At 41.1% G+C, this 19658-nt stretch overlaps 1 protein-coding gene across 1 annotated transcript in view; it reads right to left on the bottom strand.

Annotated features, from left to right (window-relative positions):
* nrn1la (neuritin 1-like a) overlaps positions 1-19658 on the bottom strand; it is a gene marked incomplete at both ends in the record, with an annotated part of 51916 nt that overhangs the window by 12238 nt on the left and 20020 nt on the right. The window contains one exon of the mRNA XM_079223858.1: positions 4219-4369. Within this exon, the coding sequence (XP_079079984.1) occupies positions 4219-4369 (151 nt within the window). The remainder of the gene's footprint in view (positions 1-4218; positions 4370-19658) is intronic.

Here is a 19658-nt window from a genome sequence, read left to right as displayed (position 1 = left end):
TCTAAACTTTTCTTCCCAAAAGCCTTGCATACTCAGTTCCAGCTAAGATAATGTGTACTGACTTCCCTAAAATAACTGCTTTCTTTGTTTGCTCAGCCCTCTCTCATAATGTCACTAAATACACATTGATATTGACCTAACTGCCCTGCAGAGTTTACAAATACATATTCAAATACTGAAACTCTGCAACTTGACAAGGTGATGTGTGATTTATAGAGCAAATAAAACCCGAAGCCTTTTTTTTTCAGCTGAAAACCTTTGTATATGGGTATTTAGTAGTGTTGTTGATGGATCTTGACATTTTATTTCAAAGTATTTTATTTCTACATATTGTTTGCACTGCCCTGGTTGAAACACGGCTATTGCAATTTAATTTTGCAGTTGGCTGACCTGGAGCCAGACACGTAGATGAAGCCAGCTTTCATCACCAACCGTCCCCTCCTCCCTCTCATAAAACCAACTCTGCAGACTGTTGAGAGGAGTAATAGTGAGGAGTAGCCATTACCCTTTCAGTTAGTAATAATCGCTAGCATACGCATCGTTAGCCCTAATGCTAATTACTAGCATACACATATCCCAGCCTTGCATGTGAATTCAAGTTCGTACTGTATTTTGTCACCATGACTGACCCTTTATAGGACTTACCTGACCATAATTGTAACAATAGTCGAGAGAGGGCAAGCTCAAATTGCGGCACCGGCATCTTGTACAGGCACTTCCTGTGGCACCGCTCAGTTGCCACAGTGCTGGAGGCACATGCCGCGGTGCCGGAGGGAGGTGCCGCGGTGCCGGAGGGAGATGCCGCTGTTCCGGAAGCTGCCACTACTTTAGAGGCAGCATTTCCGATGGCACGTCTCAGGTGTTGGGGCACTTACGAGTTGCCCCTCGTGTGCCACTAGTTTTTGAGGCATCTGCCTGTGTTAGAGAGAGCGGTGCCGCAACTTGCTTAAGGTCCTGTAAGGTATATATTATCAGAGCTACCAACTCTCATGGTTTCGCCGTGTGACACACGCTTTTGCATGTTTTCACACGCACTCACGCCACACAACCAATTTCTCATGGCAAAAAAAAATTTGGATTTTGGACCTAGGCGCGTTTGTTCCAGACGCGTGTTCGTTCCAGGCGTGCGTTCTACCCAGCTTTTGATCTCCTTCTAATACCTCATTTTTTAAATTTTATTTATGTGTTGATCTATTGTTTTGCTTTAAAAGGCTACTGTTTAAGCACTTTATTTGTTTCACTTTTTTGTTTGATAATGAAAAATATTTTTCCCGAACTAATCTTGTGTCATTTTTTGCTGTGCTTTTAAGAATACAAGTATTAACAATATAGGTTAGGTTTCAGTTAAGAATTAGTTGAATACCGTTGTAATCAAAATGCCAATCAACCTACTTTGGTCAAATCTTAAACACAGGTCTATTAATTAGGCTGTATTGTGGTACATAGACAGTCATTGAGGCACAACAATAGTTTTCTGGTTGAATGTTTAGCTCAAGTCTAGAAGGCCGCTGTGGCAGGTATTTGTGGCCACAGCTGTCATCGCTGCAGAATAGATTCAAAAGATGTTTTGGCAACTGCCTGCCACTATTTGTGGCTTCTGGTGAGATGCACAGATGCACAGTTTAAGGATGTCAGTCGTTTTGCATTCATTTGCAAGGTTCTTTATCATTATTTTTAACAAGGCATCCAATACACGTACATTGTCCCTTTTGAACAAATAAAAAGAAAATAAATACAGTTTGTAACAGAAAGGGAAAATTAAGAGCACAGAACAGCCCTTTCCCCCCTGACAGAGAAAAGAGGGTGGCGCCAAAGAGGCAATCTAGGAATGGTCAAATATAATTTGACCATTTATATTTAAGACTGGGTGGAGACTGGGCGTCCAACGCCTACCTTTACCGGTTAGAAGGGAAACCTACGCTACAGAAGATATACACATCAATGTTCAACGACAAATCTGGTAACCATTTAAATATTGATTATGTAAATAGTGTTTGTCATAAAACGTAGCTCATGGACATATCATATAATTCAAGCTCTATATACACTTTCATAGACTGTATCAGATGATTCATAACAAGGCGATGTTATATTATGTACGGGCAATTTCTTTCACCAGGGCAACTCAAGGTTGTGATTCCATCCACACCTACTGTCCGCTGCACTGTTGAGAGTGTTGGAGGGAGACACTGAGCCCCATTAGAAGCCCATTGGTAGTAATGCTTAAGAAGATTAAAAAGCAAGGCCAATTAAAAAAATAACTTAATAATATCAGATAAATATTTACTGTTGTTACAGTACATATTTATGAAAAAAAAAGTTGTAAACAAATGTCATTATCTCTACATACAGTCAAAAAAGACAATGACAAATAAGCATATTCAAATGTGGAACATAAACTAATAATGTTTGATTTCATATAATTTACAGGGTGGCAGTGCACATATCATTAATATTACTACTACTAATTATTATTAGTTCTGTTGCAGTAGGATATTATGGATTGTATTAATTATAATAATAAAAACAAGCTTGAAAGTTTTTGTCTGTTGAGTTTAAACCAATGAATAAAAACCTACCTAAAACGTTTATTTCTTCTGATCCGGAGAGATTAAATTAAAAAGAGAGATTCATTTAATAAATGCATTATTTAAAGACCGATAAAGACTTTGTACATAACTTGTAAATGTATACCTGGCTTATTTCTCAATTACAGCAGTCAATTAATTTTTTTGGTCTGATTTAGTAAGGAGTTAAAAAAAATGAATGGCTTGATTAAAATTGACAAAATAATATCAATTATTATGAAGGCTATATGACATTATTCACATTACAATACTTAAGTCTAACCAAAAAATGAATAGTCCTACATAATAAATATTAGATTTGGTTGGAGAAATATGAATGATGAGTTAAATTAGACAAAGAGGCAGATATTTGATTCAATAGATATTCAATAGCCAGAATACTAATCTTTAATTTATTTAACCAATATCAAAACAGAAAATGAATGAACGGCTAGGCTAACGAATTACATTGCACAGTGGATTTATAAATTCAGGAAAAAAACATTTTAAAAGATAAACAGTACTGCAAGTGTTTACTCCTGACAAAAGCGCTCACACAAAGGTAAACTCCCTCTTGTGGCCAAATGGGTCAAGAACACTCATCTTCAATATGTGCAGAAATACTGGGTTCAGAAGGAAACCTTGCAAATGAATGCAAAAACCACATGATGGAAATGCTACTTCTAGGGAGTACAACATTGACTACTGACATCCTTAAACTATGCATCTGGGCATCTCACCAGATGCCACAAATAGTTGTTTTTCTTTGTATTTGATTATTGTTTATTCAAGTGTAAAAATATTGTACATGGTTGTGGCAAGCTGCCACACAAACTAGTGGCACCTCTAGTTGCCACTAGTTTTTGTGGCAGTTAGCCACAAAAACAAGTGACACCTGATGCCTGGTGCCACAGGAAGTGCCTATACGAGGTGCCGGTGCCACGATTAAGTTGTGGCAATGCCGCAAAGTTGTGGCAAGCTGCCACAAAAACTAGTGGCACCTCTAGTTGCCACAAGTTGTTGTGGCAGCTTGCCACAAAAAACAGTGGCCCCTGAGAGCTGCCGCGGCACCTGAGAGCTGCCACAGGAAGTGCCTATACGAGGTGCCAGTGCCACGATTTGAGCTTGCTCCTACTGCAATAGTCTGCACATTACCATTAGCACTAGCAGTTAGCACAAGCTAATTTAAAGGGCGGCGGCCATCAGGAACGGTATTTTAATTATCTGGTTATCTACATTAGAGTAACGTAGACCAAGCCCAGCGGTTCATGTGCCGCTTTTCATGTTCTGTAACTGTAGCTTGAAATCATGATGGAGTTAGCAAGCAAGCTAGCCAGCTAGCCAGCCCCTAATTGAGTCTAGAACTAGGAAAGCACATTGCTATTGGGAGATATTTAGTCATCAATACTGATTCACCAGATTTTGGGACGTGCTGATGTCTTGATTTAAAAGTCCACAGAAACGGCTTGCGCCGTGATCGTGATGCCACATTAGTTACTGAAAATAGAGTTGACAATAGAGGTGTCGTAGCCCCCCACCCTGCCCACGTACTTTTCTCACGTTCTAGAGGCACTTTAGTTTTTTAGAGGCATTTCAGCCAAAACTCAAGTTTGTCCTAAACCTGCCACTGTATGTGCGTGATTACACCAACCTGCAGATGGAGTGTATCTCGTGTGTGTCCTCGTCCTTGCGGGCGCTGTCGGCGAGACTGTCTCCCAGCGCCATCAGACATTGAGCGAAACCTTTGTAGATGGAGTGACACCTTCTGGCAGACGACGCGGCAACAGGGCACGGGCTGAGCACTGGGAAACACACAAAAACACACACACACACAGACAAATGGATTATTCAAGTTGAACTCGCAGTTGACAATAAATGTGTTTCTGTTTCTCTTGGTTAATGGCTGAGGCTATTGGACCAGAGTGAGATGAGACAAGTGTGCATGTAAAAAGAAAGGAAGAAAAAAGAAGCGTCTGTCTGTGCAGCCTTTTGTTTCAATGATGGACTGAGAGGTTGAGTATCATCATCCATCATACGCGAGGACCTACAGACAGCTGTGGGTCCTTTTCCCCTCTCGCTCATTCAGCGTTTGAAGTCCGCAGCTGATCGATGGCTGGCATCAAAGACGAGAGCTGTCGAGGCTCGTTGACCAGGAAATGGAGATGCAACAGAGAAGAAATGGATTAATTCATCCTCAGTGATCCGATTCTGTTTGGAGCAACAACACGCACAATGCAGCCGAGGCCCAATCACCTTGACACAGCTTACGTTTTACTGACACTTTTGATTACTCAACAACCCACACAACTTCACCAATATACACTCATATACACGCTCTAACCTAAAAACTAAAGATCATCTTTCAGAAAAAAAGGAAGCAACCAGGAGCAGCAACAACAACATAGCTGTCAGGTGTCAACCTCCTCAGGTTGTCAGCATGGATTGTCAAGACAGTTGCAAGACAAGCAAGAAGAAGAAGAAGAAGCAGCGTTTCTTACTGTCAGTTCTAAGTAGGTACAAAGATTAGGGGAGGAACTGAAGGACAGAATGTCATGTCGGAAATGCATTTTAGGGACAGGTGTCAGGAAGTAACAATGCACCTACGCTGTTGTGTGTTTTGTTTATTGACAATCTCGGAACGGATAGCTTCTGATTTGAGATCAACTGTCCACACCACAACATGACGGATCATTTGTAAATGTAACTCATCTCAGTCACACTGTATCCATAACAAGTCTACATACAGTGATGTTGCGGAGGGTAAAAACCCAAAAGATGATTATAATTAAGGCCCATTCAGGAAACCTAAAGTAAAGTGCACAAACACACACATACACACACACACACACACACACACACACACACACACACACACACGAGAAACCAGTCTCACAAGTGGTTTATTTTGTATATAGCTGTTAACAGCATCTCACCAAAGCTGTTTGTTGAGTCAGACTTGAGGAGGAGAAATCTCACCGGATGCGTAGTTGGTTGATGTATTTTAAAATAATTATCAGCAATCATTCAATCGTTTTGCCGTTGTACCATTGGTTGTATAGGGGATTGAAAAGACAGGGAAGTAAGCTTCATTGTACACTCTGCAGAGACCTGGAGCTCTTCTGCGACGAGGGCACTGCTGTTTGATGAGGCTGATCCTTTCATGTCTATTAAGCAGCAGCCGCAGACGCAAATGAATGAGAATCAGAAGTCTGAGAAGACTTTGAGGAGCAGCTAAGTGTCATGAGAAGAGAAGATGCAATAATTCCATCAAGGGCTTTTCAATTTTTCAATCTTCCTAGTTCCAGACTTTTCAATCACATTATGTCCCATGTGTGCTTAAGTGTGGGCAACAAAAGCACTTTGGTTAAGGTTTGGAAAAGGTTGGGATTTTGGCAAATCTGGTATCGAGCTACCAATTGTAGACTATTCTATATTAAACAAACAGCATGTTTATTATAAAATCAAACCATGAGTGTAGCCGGGGATCGAACCACCGATTCGCCAAATGAGGGACGACCCTGCTCAACCACTGAGCCACAGTCACCCCAGCAGTCAGCATGGGGTCTTTGCAGGAAAACAATGCTTCCTTGTAATCCCGCATTGATCTCATTGATATTAGCCTCAGTGTGAACTGTTCAATAACTTACAACCATAACTGTATTAAAAGGTGGAGTCAGCCATTTTGGGGGAAACAAACCTCCTCCCCCCTCCAGATTTACCGTCCCTCTTGCATCCATGGCCTTCTCCCTGTCCTGTGTACGAACACGAACGCCCCATGTTGCTGATTGGCTGGACAAGAGTTGCGCGGCTCAGTCCAAGCCGCTTTATTTGTTTCCCATTCACAGAGCCACTGCTATGTATGAACATCAGATTACTTATCAGACGATGAGGAGATATTCACAAAATTGTACATAAATTATATTGGATTAGAATCGTAGACCACCTTAAATTGCGGCGAACACAAATAATGGAACAGCTGCAACGTCATATTGAAATTGTTCAACTCGCACAACACCGTGCTTTTATTGTGAAGTAGTCACAAGAAAATAAAAACGTAGCCTCATGCAAAGGTGAGATTAATATCGCCTCAAAAAGAAGAAAATCCTCACTTTTTTGGGGCGTTTTTCGACAAAAGTCCAGCAACACGTGGCAATTTTCACTTGTTACATGCATTCAATAATTGCGTCTTTTCAAAATAAACTTCTGTCCTAGTTAGACGTATTATGGTTGTGTTTTGCAACTTGTCAAAGGATTATATCCTCGATGATTTCAATCGTGGTTGTTTTGGCCGTGGTTAGCAGGACGCAGTACATTTCAAATGATCCGCTGGTGAGAAAATGTCAATTTAAAATTGTTTTGTTAAACAGGAAGTATAAAGACCGCAAAAAGTCACATTGAGAGGCTCAAGGGACGGTAGACTGGTCAAACAAAGACCGGTATTTCCCACAGGAGACCGCTGTTTGTTCCTCATGAGAGATGAGAAGTCAACATTTCTTTATTTGTCACGTAACCTCCGTACTTGAGAAGCGTTACTTCAATAGTTATTTTACTACCACGATCTTTGGTTGTTTTGTTGCCTAAACTTAATAATACTGTATTTGCTGTGAGTAGACATTGTATTGCAAAAGTGGATATTGTAGGGGGGAAAAGTGAAATGCTGTCAGTTAACATTCTACTGATACGTTCAATATCTAAAAACATATCTGTCCAAGCGGCATTACATTCCCTTAAACCCTTGAAAATTAGCATGATACAAGCACACTCTCTAATAATCGATGTTGAGAAGGAAAATGACTCGAATATGTCAACAAACCTGGATGAAATCATGTTATGCAGCTTGTATTTCATCAATCCACATAAAAAAATGTTGCTCCCACAGCTTCCATGTTGACTGAAAATGATGTCTGCGGGACCGATACATCACTTGTGGCTGATTGATTAGAGTAAAGTACCCAAAAAGAAGTCTGCTAACGAGCAGGAAGTCAGACTGAATGATGTGGTGCAACGGAATTAATTCGGACTATCGGGCTACGTTTCCTTTCCATCCTGATTTTGAGGTATGTGTGTCAGCAGTGAGGAAAGAGAAGGAGACAGGTGATCAAAAAAAAATCTATCGTCCGACGCACGTCGAGGAAAACTTTCAATTGTCTGAAACAGAACAATTATAATATTCTACAAATGATTGACAGAGACCTTTTTGAATTATGTTTTTTTTTTAAGGTGATACATGTGTCACCCCTATCGTGTGTTCTCACTTCCATCCCTTCGTTGCGTACTCCGAGTGATGGAGGAGGTGGAGACAAAAGGAGTTGCAGTGAAAGGTTTTGGCAGCTTCTTTCTTTTGCCATCTGTTGCTTCTATCCTGTCTTTCTTCTATTTTAATTCATCCCTTTACTCATTCATCTCGAAGCTCCCATGTCTCATGAAGGGCAATGCACACCAATGAATAGTCACTCTTAGTGAAAACAGAAACTGATGGAAACTGTGATCTGAAATTTAGAGACAGATCTGTCACTAAACACAAAAACAGCCTAATCCCAGTTGATTTCTTTCATCTTTATCTTTGCCATTCATCAAAACTTTGTTGACCTAAATCATTCAGTGTTTGGGCTGACATGAACATTTATTGTTTGTCAGTTATGTAAAAGACGTACTCAGGTGCTTTAGTTAAGAAAAAGTAGCAGATACAACTGTGTAGAAATACTTAATTACTAGCCTTGGATTTAAGATCCTCCTTAAGTAAAAGTACAAAAGTATGTTAAATGTGTCCCGCACTATATATCAGCTTGTAGATCAAACAGTAGACTACAGGTTTGTTATTTACAGACAACTCTTAGCGGAATTCAATCAAATACGTATAGATGTCTGGATAAGAATAATAGAATATTGACTCAGAATATCCTTTATTTTTTAGAAAGACAGATTAAAGAAATCCTGAATGAGATATTGCATTGAGTTACAGAGAAACTGGTGCAATAGAGGCTGGAGCTCTCTATGGGAGAGGAAAAAAGGAAAAGAAAATAAGTTCATTTTTGGGAATATCTTCTAATCTGTGAAGTATTTGAAGAGTTTGCCTCTTTGAGCCTCAAACAGTTATTTAAATGAAACAGGTTTCAAGAGGACATTCTTCAGTGGAACTGCTAACAACTTAAAAACATCCGAAACGTGACAAGGAGCCCTAATTAGACCTTGAGAGAAGCCACAAGCCCAAAACTGCTCTAATCTTTAATCATTTGAGAACAGTATTTAAATATATACGTAGTTACTTTCCACCACTGAAGACTGATAAATATTTGCGTGTAGTGACAACCTGAATTTAATCTAGAATACAGGCTGAGCTTCCATTGTCTGTGGCCTTAGATTGACGTATTGGTCAGTGCATATGCTTAACTTAAAGGATAAATGCTCACACCCATGCAAAAGTAGAACAGTAAACAGGACACTACGAGGATGGAGGTTTATGAAATCAAACCTGTGTTTATGAAATCACGTTTGTGTTTGTGCTAATTCATTTATTTATTCAAACTGTTCGATGGAAATAGGAAATACTCCCCCCGCACAGGTGTTGACATCACACATCACATATATGTCTGAGCTAAGCGACAGCTACAGTTAACGTTGGCGACATCTTGAACAATCGGTCGACCGAGATGCGGTTAAAAATCTGAGGATCTTCCTGAACTGCCGCAGGCGTCATATGAAAAGTGAATTCCAAGATAAAAGAAGAGCTGCTTTTCAGCTATAAACTAAACGATATGACTGGATTTTGAAGAAAGACTTCAATCGACCCATCAATCTTTCATGGTTGGAAATGGCTCAAAACGTCTTAATCTTGCGAGGCCAAGTCTGAGATAGAGTCAACTGTTTTGGCCGAAACTACGTCATGAAATTAAAGAATGTTAACGCCTCTAATCGGACCTCTCTCCTCGACTCATTTGTTGTCAACACTGTAGCATTACAATCACGGCACAGCTCATTTGGCGGCTAGCTAGTCAGCTAGCTAACGTCATTTTGCTAATTCACGCTTACAAGACACCGGTTAAAGAATGAGCAGAGCAGCCGGCTGGAGGCCAGCAGCAGCGCCGTGTTTCTGCTTCCCGCCTCGAGGAGACTAGCCGAGGGTTGAGCAGACGGCCGCTACGGAGATGGAGGCGCTAGAGTTTGCGTTGTCTAAATCAAGTGAGAAATAGGGTTATTTTCTCATAGACTTCCATATAATCTGACTTATTTTTAAAGGAGTAGCGTCCCGTGATGGTCAGTAGAGAGAATTCAAGTTTTATGACACATCCGAATTGGTTTCACTCGGCAGGACTGGAGGCTGCCGCCTGCTGAGAACTGAGGTGAAGTTACCCTTTAAGCACAAAATGGTCACTTCCTCCATCTGTCTGGCATGGTTAGGATTTTATTTTAAAGGACTACTTAACGGTATCAGTCAGTGCTAATGCATTTACATGATAGCAGCACAGAGTAACGCTGAACAAAGCAAAGTTTATCATCCCCTTAAGAGGCCGTCAACTAAATGTTTCAAGAATTAAAAATAAATAGTTTTTCCGATCAGTAAACGAAAAGGTTGACTCTTCAGTGAATGTAAAAATATGCCGAAAGCTAAATGTTTTAGGCGTAGGCTGAGAGTGACCCAGTCCCAGAAGAGCTTCATGACTGGTAACGCAACAAGCTGAGACAATGTTTGCCTCGTCGGGACTTGGGAGCGGTTTATACACGGAGCCAAGATGGCCCTCTTCAAGAGTGTGACAGGCACAGATGCATCATGTCGTGATTAGTGTACAAGGTGGCGAGGACAACGCTCCTGAAGAGCGTGACTGTCCTAGAAGTGGCTTGTCGTGACGAGTAAAAGTTAGAGTGGAGCGGCGGCTGGAGCTTGGCAGGTGAACAGGAGATGCTAATTGGGTCAGACAATGCATCACCACAACTCTCCTCCTCTCTCCCCAAAGACCTGCTGTTTAATATTTAATAAACCAGAACGCCCTCCCTTACTCTCGTTTTTTTTCTTCAGGAAACCTATTGATTTCAGGGAGAGTTGTTCACGGGGCCTGAAGATTATTGGCTTCACTCATCTCCATCAAGTTTTAATGAGGAGACCTGAGGAGGAAGAAGCGTCTGGAGAAAAGGGAAGACAGGTGGGAGAGAGAAAATGAGAGACGGCGATGGAGGTGATGGAGTTGATGGGGAAGAGAGAAGAGGGTCACTGGGAATGCTGGGCATAGTAATAACGCTTAGAGAAATTTAAGAGATTGATTCGGCGAGTTATAATTGAAAAACAAGCCCTTCCTCAACAAGAGTCCTTTTTTTATTATAAAAAAATTAAAATCCACCGATCAGCACCTCTAAAGATAACATATCGACATGCCTGGTGTGTGTTTCATCGGTACACAAATTGGAGTGTAAAAGTGAAGCGCACTTTCTGCAGCGTCCTCCTACTCTAGGCTAACAGCATCCTGCCTTTCCCACTGACCGAAATAGTCACATATGTGTGTTTTTTGGGGAGGGTTTGAGTGGAAAGATCCATGTAGCTGTTACCATGTTCCATAAATGAAGCGGTCTATGGCTGATTATTATTAAGAAGTGAAATGAGGGAAGAAGAGAGACACGAGAAGTCGCAAATCAGACTCCACTGATGATAAAAGTACTTCTTCCATCACTGGTATTAATCAATGACACTGGAATCACAAAAGTAAAACATTTAACAATCATGATTTAAGTACAAGTACAAGACCTGCGATCAAAAACTTACATGAGTAAAATGATGTAAAAGTCCTCACTGCAGTATGCAGCCAACTGGGCTTCACTTGTTACATTATAATGTATTATAGTATTAGATTTTTAGAATTGTTTTATGCTGTAGCTTTACTTTGCTGCATTACAATGTATTGTATTTTATTTACTCATTATAAAAAGAAAAATCTATATTTCCCTCTGAAATGTAGTGGTGTCAATATTGTACTGAAGTACAGTACCTTAATAAATGTACTTAGTTACTTTTTATTACTGAATGCTTCTAAAAAGCTGCACCAGTGCTGCTGATGAAAAGATGATTCTGGTTATTCTGGAGTCCTGCTGTAGAAGCAATAAGAAGCAAAGAGAAGCAAAGAGCTAAAGAATCAAAGAGAAATTCGTTATAATTATTTCCACCAGCAACAATTCAAACTGAGAAGAGTTCTTGGGAAACCAAAGCAAGGAAGAGCATCTGTTTAACTGGCAGGAATGTGTTGTTCATGTTTTGGCTTGTAGACTAAGGATCTGTGTGCAAGGCTTGAGCCTCACGCTGAGGGGAGGAGGGAGTCTGACAGGCCGCCTTGTTTAACTATAGCGGCTCACTGCAAAAAGTCTCCAGAGGGTTGAATGGCCTTTACTGTATGGAGTTCATATATTCTTCTGGTTTGTATTACACATGTATGTGAGAAAACACATAAACTATCTGCAAAAACTCTTTTGTTTCATGTATTTAGGGCCTTTTAAACTAAATAGTCCCAGGATCAAAACTCAGGCAGTCAAGGTCCCTTGAGTTTAGTCAGCCATTCATTCTCTGGGGAGCATGAATCTATGTACTTCATTGTATGGCAATGCATTCAACAGTTGTTGAGATATTTCAGTTAGGATCCAAGTGGTCAACTTACTGACATTGCCATACATACAGAGCAACAACACAGATCTTCACACATTTACTTAACAATCTCAAGGCTTGACTTTAACCGATCAGCGCTATTCAGCAGGGATTGTTCCAGACAAGCGGCAACCTCCGGTTCTGAGACGTGAAGCTAATGCGGAAGTGCCATAAACTTGGATTCGATCTACTTTCACTCTCTAGAAGGCGACTCCTCAGATTGTATGGAAGTCTATGAGAAAATGACTCGACTTCTCTCTTGATTTATTCCCCCTTTAAACATTGTAAACATGAGTTCATGTCTCAATCTCTAGTTTCAAGTCTTCTTCAATACAGCATGATGTTCATTTAGTAAATTATGATCCATTTAGAGTCAAACGGACCATAAAGAAGGGTACGTTAGGGCGGGGCTACCTTGGGATTGACAGGTCTCTATTGCGTCTTTACTCCTCTGTAGTCCAAATATGGTCACTCCTTTCATTGGCCAAACATTTTTAAAAAGGCCGCGACAACCAAAATGCCAAACTCAATGCTTCAAAACCGCAGTGCAGAAAGCAGTGGGTGACGTCACGACATGCAGTAAGTCCACTTCTTATGTACAGTTTATGAAACCGTTCTTGGGTTCGAACTCCGGCCCAGGAATCAAGACCAAAGCTAGATTCATGCTGTCAAAATGGGTTAGAACTCAGAAAAAGATGGACCAACAGTCCTTGTTACTAAATCTTGATGTGGTGTGCGTTCAGGATGTTCAGGGTCTGACGCTGACTCCTGCACAGAGCACACTGGGGAGGGCTTCATTTCCCTTTGGGGGGGATGAGCAGGTAAAGAAAATAAATCATTGAACGAGCCCAAGACAGAGCCAACTCAGAATTTAAATAATTTGGGTCCATAGAGATTTTTTTCACGCTCTTGCAGGACTTTCCACATTAGTCAGTGGCGGGAATCTGCCAAGGTTAGTGCAGATGTGCGCTCACTGACTGAATTTGAATGGACTTCCTTAACACCAGCAGGGCCGAGCAGCAAGGCGGCTGGTTTGGAATTGAAATATTGCAGCTTTCAAAAATGTTGCCTTATGGCACAAAGACACGGGCTAACGAAGACAGGAACGCTCGGTAGAAAAGAAAGTGAAAATGTGGGCACGAGGATAAAAAATACAGAGAGAGAAAGAAAAACACACACACAGGCACACACACTTGAAACTAAATACTTGTAGAAGTATCTCCAGCTGCTGGGACACATCAGCGGCTGAGGTGAGCAGGCAGATCAATGAAGGGACAGCTGATCAACTGCTTCTCAAGCTGCCTTGATTAATATTTGATATCTGAACTAAGACTTAGCCCAGAGAGAGAGAGAGAGAGAGAGAGAGAGAGAGAGGTGGAGTGACTGATTGATATGGACGGCGGGAGAAATCTCCGGGCTTCGCAGACTTGATTGCGATCGAAAAAGAGATAGAGGGGATAACAAGAGATGAAGAAGTGCAGAAAAGCTGAAGGGGGTTGATGAATTGTACTGATAAATAGTATTTGTTTGGCAGAATTGTTTTAGCACTATTGATGTCGGGAAATGTTGCTCTCGCCGCCTCCAATACAGAGAGGTTTAGTCTCTGTATGACAAATGTGAAAGGGTAAGACTGTGTTATTTCATATTTTTCTTACTGTCAACCAATCCCAAGGAGAGACTAATAGCGCTAGTCCGTCTCTCGATACTCTCCTCAATACCCATCAATACTCTGTGTCCAACCGCCAGCCTCTTTATTCCCACTGAAGATGTAAATCTTTATAAACCGGTCACAATTACATTAGTTTCTTTTTTCAAAAAGAGGAAATAGTAAGAGGCAAAGTGGGCAAATTCAGCAGCGCTCAGGAGGAGATACGACGTAATCCACGTTCCAGGGGAAAGAAACGCACTTCATTTTTTAATATCAACATTTCCAGGAGTGTGTTATTGTTTCTTCCACCCGGCGGAGCAGCAAACCCAAACGCTGCGTCGCTATTACGTTACGCTATTATTGTATTACGCTACGTACGTTATTGTCTCTGCATTCGATCTCTTGCCCCGCCTGTTTCTATACCATCAGCTCTCCGATGCTGGAGAGAAACCAGCGGGTTTGCAGTACAGTGTTTATTTCATTTTCATGATGTAATCAGAGAAAATAAACTTTACGACCCATTGCAGAGTCTTGCATTGGGTCACCTGAAGAGGTGAAAGGCGAGTGCTTTTTTTCGTCATCATTTTATTTGTTTGTTTGGGTAAAATAAAAACATATCAGAATCAGAATCAGCTTTAATGGCCATGTAAGTTTGCACATACATGGAATTTGACTCTGGTTTCACTTTGCTCTTCGTACTTTTATACACACAATATACAGTAAACAAGATAAATATAAAAAAGATTTAAAAAAAGACATTAAAGACAGTTGTCAAAAAAGTGCAGATAGTGCAGATGGAAGAGGCTGATTATATGTGAGTCAGATCTCTGTTGGATAGTAAATAAACATTTAGGCTATTAAGATAAGATGAGATGTTAACGTTTGAATCCTCTTGGCTTTGTGAGCTGCTCTGTCTTCTTCAACCGGTGTGCTACTAACTCTGGAGGTATGCCGCTCAGTGTGATGACAATGAGCCAAGAATATCTGTATTTCCTGAATTACTTTAGTTTTAGACCAGCGCATGGTTATTATAGGATCTCCGTGCAGGACTCCGGCTCATTGATGTGTCGTAATAGTATTTTGGGACAAGAATGGAGCTCTGTGGCACAGAGGAAAGAGATGAGGCTTTGAAAACATATTCTTTAATAGGATCGTTTATTTGTATCGGTTTAATGGTATCTGTTGACAAAAAAAGAAAGCATAAACCCGTTCCAACCTGAACCATTACACTGTTTAGCTGCTGAACAAAAACCCTGACACATCCGAAAAGGAAATTGTATTTATTCCTTTTTTTATTTCTTACCCTCCAAACGCATTTCTCTTCAGTGTAATCGGCAAAAGCATTTCTTTGGTGTTTGTATTTTCAAAGGATAAAAACTCAGCGGTCAGTGTGGAATTCATCTGCAAGAAACAAAACTATATCAATAAAATGTAAGTAGGCAATATGCAGTGATACAGGGCGATGTGATTTATGATGTTGTTTTGAAAGATGCGACACGTTTGACCTTTGTGAGGCGTTCACATTTGTTAGGAATGTTTGGGAAACTCAAGAGACTCCGTTTCTTTTTTAGTGCCTTTGATTTGTTGTCTCAGATGCCACAGAGCTCACCTTTTCCCCTCGCACATTCCACCGGCACTTTGAAATTCACCTGCATTTTATTTTTTCCCTCATCATGAAAATAAATAAATAGTATATGCTGGATTCTACTTTCTTTTGATTTAAGTTCCACTCTGACACGTCAGCAGGATGACTGCTCCGGCCGTATGCTTTGCTCAAATATGAGAGTCTTAAACCTAATCAGATGACGGAGCCATCCAGCTCAAGTGTTGTTTACATTTGTGGGCGCAGAGGGGGAAAACATACAAGTTCTTGTTTCCCCGCCTTCTCCACTTTCAAGGCGGCGTGCTGCTCGTGGAGCAGCGGCGCCCCGCTGTCAGCACACGTTGCTCACGGAAACATCCGATACACGACCCGGACTCATAGTCGCTGTGATGAAAAGAATGCAGATGGCATTCAGATACACACACACACACACACACACACACACACACACACACACACACACACACACACACACAATGTACTGATCTATTCATGAGTTTGGTTGTGCAGAGGCTGGCAAGATCACTGCTGACTGGACTGAAATGCTGCTGATGCCTGCTGCTCACCTGACAGACACACACACACACACACACACACACACACACACACACACACACACACACACACACACAAGGACCAGTGTCTCAGGGGATCCCATTCAAATTGATTAGACGGGCAGCTATTTTTCTTTGAGTGTCAATCCATTGCTGAATGATGCACATGGCTCCTCAGGACCGCCTCGCCTCCTCTCCACACACACACACACACACACACACACACACACACACACGTGCACACGCACACACAGCAGTGAGTGTTTTCCACTGATGCTATGGTAACTTCCACTATGGAAACTTTGGCCCCTGATGTGCCTCCTCTTGAAAACACATGTAGAGCTAATGACGGCGCTCAGGGTGACAGGCCTCATAGCGTGAGAAACAATGTCCCAGTGAGACGGTTTACTTCAGTGTGTGTGTGTGTGTGTGTGTGTGTGTGTGTGTGTGTGTGTGTGTGTGTGTGTGTGTGCTAGAGACGATATTTATATCGCAGATGATGTTGTTTTGAGGCGACAGTATGACATCACTGTATTACAAAATTAGAGATACTCCACTCAAAACATCATTCAAACAATTTTCACTCTAATGGCAATGTAAGTGAACAGAAGTTAAGAAATACAAATATATATGAACATTGGGTATGGGCCTATATAAACGTGTGTTTAGGGAGGAGGAGCCTGCGACTTAATGTAACTATAATGTGATTCATGTGAGTCAATAGTCGTGTTATTTTGGGCTGAGTGAAATGTATTGCTGAGCAGCCTGGAGAACCTTAAGAAAGCATATCTATTGATTAATTATTTCATGCATTTTTTTTATTTTTCCCTCTTTTCACCACAGCCAAACTGGGAATTACATTACACTTGAAAGTATTCAAATCTGTGAAGCAATTGAAAGCAGAAATAACCTTTTACATCTTAACCAACTTGACGAGAGAGTTCAAAAATACCTAAGTAGATTCTGTTGGACCAGTAAAGTCTTAAAAAGACAGATGGTAGGTCATGGGTTGTTGCGTCATCAGTGTGTGTGTGTGTGTGTGTGTGTGTGTGTGTGTGTGTGTGTGTGTGTGTGTGTGTGTGTGTGTGTGTGTGTGTGTGAATTCTTGGAATTTATTAAAAAAAGTTTTAAAAAAAGGGCAAATTAGTATATGCATGTAGAGATTGTGTTGTACATTGTATACATACTTTATGCATATTAATTTGGGTGTGTGTTTGTGTGTCGCTCTGACTTCCTGTGTGTTCATGGGACAGAAGTGAACAACAACACCTTTATAATTAGACTGCTGCAGGTCAGGTGACTCTCCAGAGTGACTGGAAAACCCGCCAGTATCATTCCATTTACACCTCTGTGTGTGTGTGTGTGTGTGTGTGTGTGTGTGTGTGTGTGTGTGTGTGTGTGTGTGTGTGTGTGTGTGTGTGTGTGTGTGTGTGTGCGTGTGCTTTTTCCAGCGCCTGATATCACTGCAGGGAGAGGACAAGATCCAAGACAGTAGGGGGAAAAAAAGAAAAAAAGAAACGTAATCTTCTATCTTTCAAATTACGGCTCATGTTTTATCCACATTAGAAAGGTTTACTAGAGTCAAAATTAATTGTTTATGAACCCTGTCTAATGCAGATAATTGTGTCAGCATCATTGATGCTTTTTCTTTTCCTTTCAGGAAGGTTTCCTCTGCTGATTACTGACCTTTGTTCTTTTCTGTTTTACAGAACCCGTTTATCACCTCTGAAAGGTTGGGCATCTCAAAGTATCGCATCAGAAAAGCTGTAAGAAAAAGGCAAACTTTTATGAAACTTCCGGAATTGCAAAAAGAAACAGGAGAAATGAAAACACCTTTACAGAACAAAATTCTGACGTGGTGAACATTTAACTCTTAAATCACCTTTTTATTTCCGTAGATGCGTTTAATGTCCATGGGGACGTTTACTCCTTCTATACTAGTTTCTGCAGTTTACAGCCATGCATAAAGCGAAGCTTATTCTACGAGGAAGATAAATTGGGACATACATTTTTTCCGACTATTCAACTTCAGCCGTAGGGTCCAAATGACCAGCAGGTCACAGGCAAACTGGAAACCAACAAAGAAGAAAGGAAGTGGGCTGGTACAAGTAGAGACAGACGACTGATGGGAGTTAGAACAGGTGAGCAGGAGGTCAGGTGACTGCAGGCTAATGGGGGACAGGTGAAACTGTCCCATAAAAACTGCCGGGGAAACACACAAAACCAGGAAGTGATGTGAAAGGAGAGGGACAAAATAAAACAGGAAACACAAAACATGAATGTAAGACAGTAAACAGAGGAAGACCACGACCCATGAGAGCAGGAGCAGATTATGACATCTTGGTAAAAACTCTAGATGTTGTTATAATAATAATAATAATAATACTTTAATTTTATATAGCGCTTTTCAAAATGCTCAAAGACGCTTAAAGGGTGGGATTGACCAGCAACAAACAAAAAGCGTTTTTTTTAACACTTTCAAATGTACCAATCAAAGAAACTCTCCGCATATGAACGTTTGCAGGAGGAAGTTCGGCATTGTGCTCTCAATGCCTGCACGCCCTCTCCACACGCTCTCTGGCATCAGTGTCATCTGTGTGCAGATGACATGTATAGTCACATGTCTATCGTCACGCATGCTTTTACTACTTCAGGTTTTCAGCTACCGTCTGCCCTGCTTCAACTCCAACTGGTCCAGAATCTGCAGCAGAGCTTTGAACCAGAACCAAAATCACACATTACCCCAGGATTAGGGGTCTCTCCTTTGGATCACACCCACTCCCTGACTGCTAAAATGGAATTTGCCTTTTACCCGTCAAGTTGTTTCAGAACCATGGACAGTGCTGTTTTCCATGGGCGGCGCTGTCCGTAGTACTGAAACCGGAGCCGAGGAGATTGATAGACAAACCTCCCACTGCGGATTGATCAGAGAATGGTTAATACATTCAAAATATATATTTAGCGCTCTGCTGTTCTTCTGCGAGTGCTCTGATTAGTAAATGAATTCTTTTGATTTTGAAACGCAGCCTTATGCCATTGCTGTTATTGAGTCTTTCTGAAGCGATTGCATGGTTAAATCAATGAGCTTTATTTTATTACCTCACGCAAATTTCTCCCTCAGTGATCTGTAACTCAATATTCATACATCCGTAATATAGGTCCATGTCTGTTTCAATGCATAAGCCCTAAACCCCCGCTGGCCTTGAAATTATCCGCCAGCCACCCCCGTTCTGGAGAGTTCCACGGCCCATGCTTTTTCACACACACACAAGGGTAAATGGGCCTTTAATTAAAGACATAAGCACAATATCTAAACAAAAGTCATCAATAGTAGGTTGTGTGCCTCTGTGACAGGAGGTGGATCAAACCATTTCCACTGTGGTTTCATGACAGCAAAGTTAACCCAGAGACAAGTTGTTTACTGCGTTGCAGTTTTTGATCTCACCCATAAAGCTCACACATGACGCTCACACCTTCAAAAATGGATTCTTGTGATTCTGCAGACTGCGGGACACAGGTTTGTTCGATTAATGGTCATTACTGTCATAATTTCATAATGAACTTTCCGTCAGCAGCAAAGGTCAACGTTTTCACTTCTTCCTGTCTGTGAAATATCTCGACCAAATGGATTGGCACCATTTCAGTGCGGACATTCATGGTTCCC

Source organism: Taurulus bubalis (genome assembly GCF_910589615.1).
Source record: "Taurulus bubalis genome assembly, chromosome: 9".
Classification (NCBI taxonomy): domain Eukaryota; kingdom Metazoa; phylum Chordata; class Actinopteri; order Perciformes; family Cottidae; genus Taurulus; species Taurulus bubalis.
Note: the sequence above shows the minus strand (reverse complement) of the source record. Positions and strands in the feature narration are given on the sequence as shown.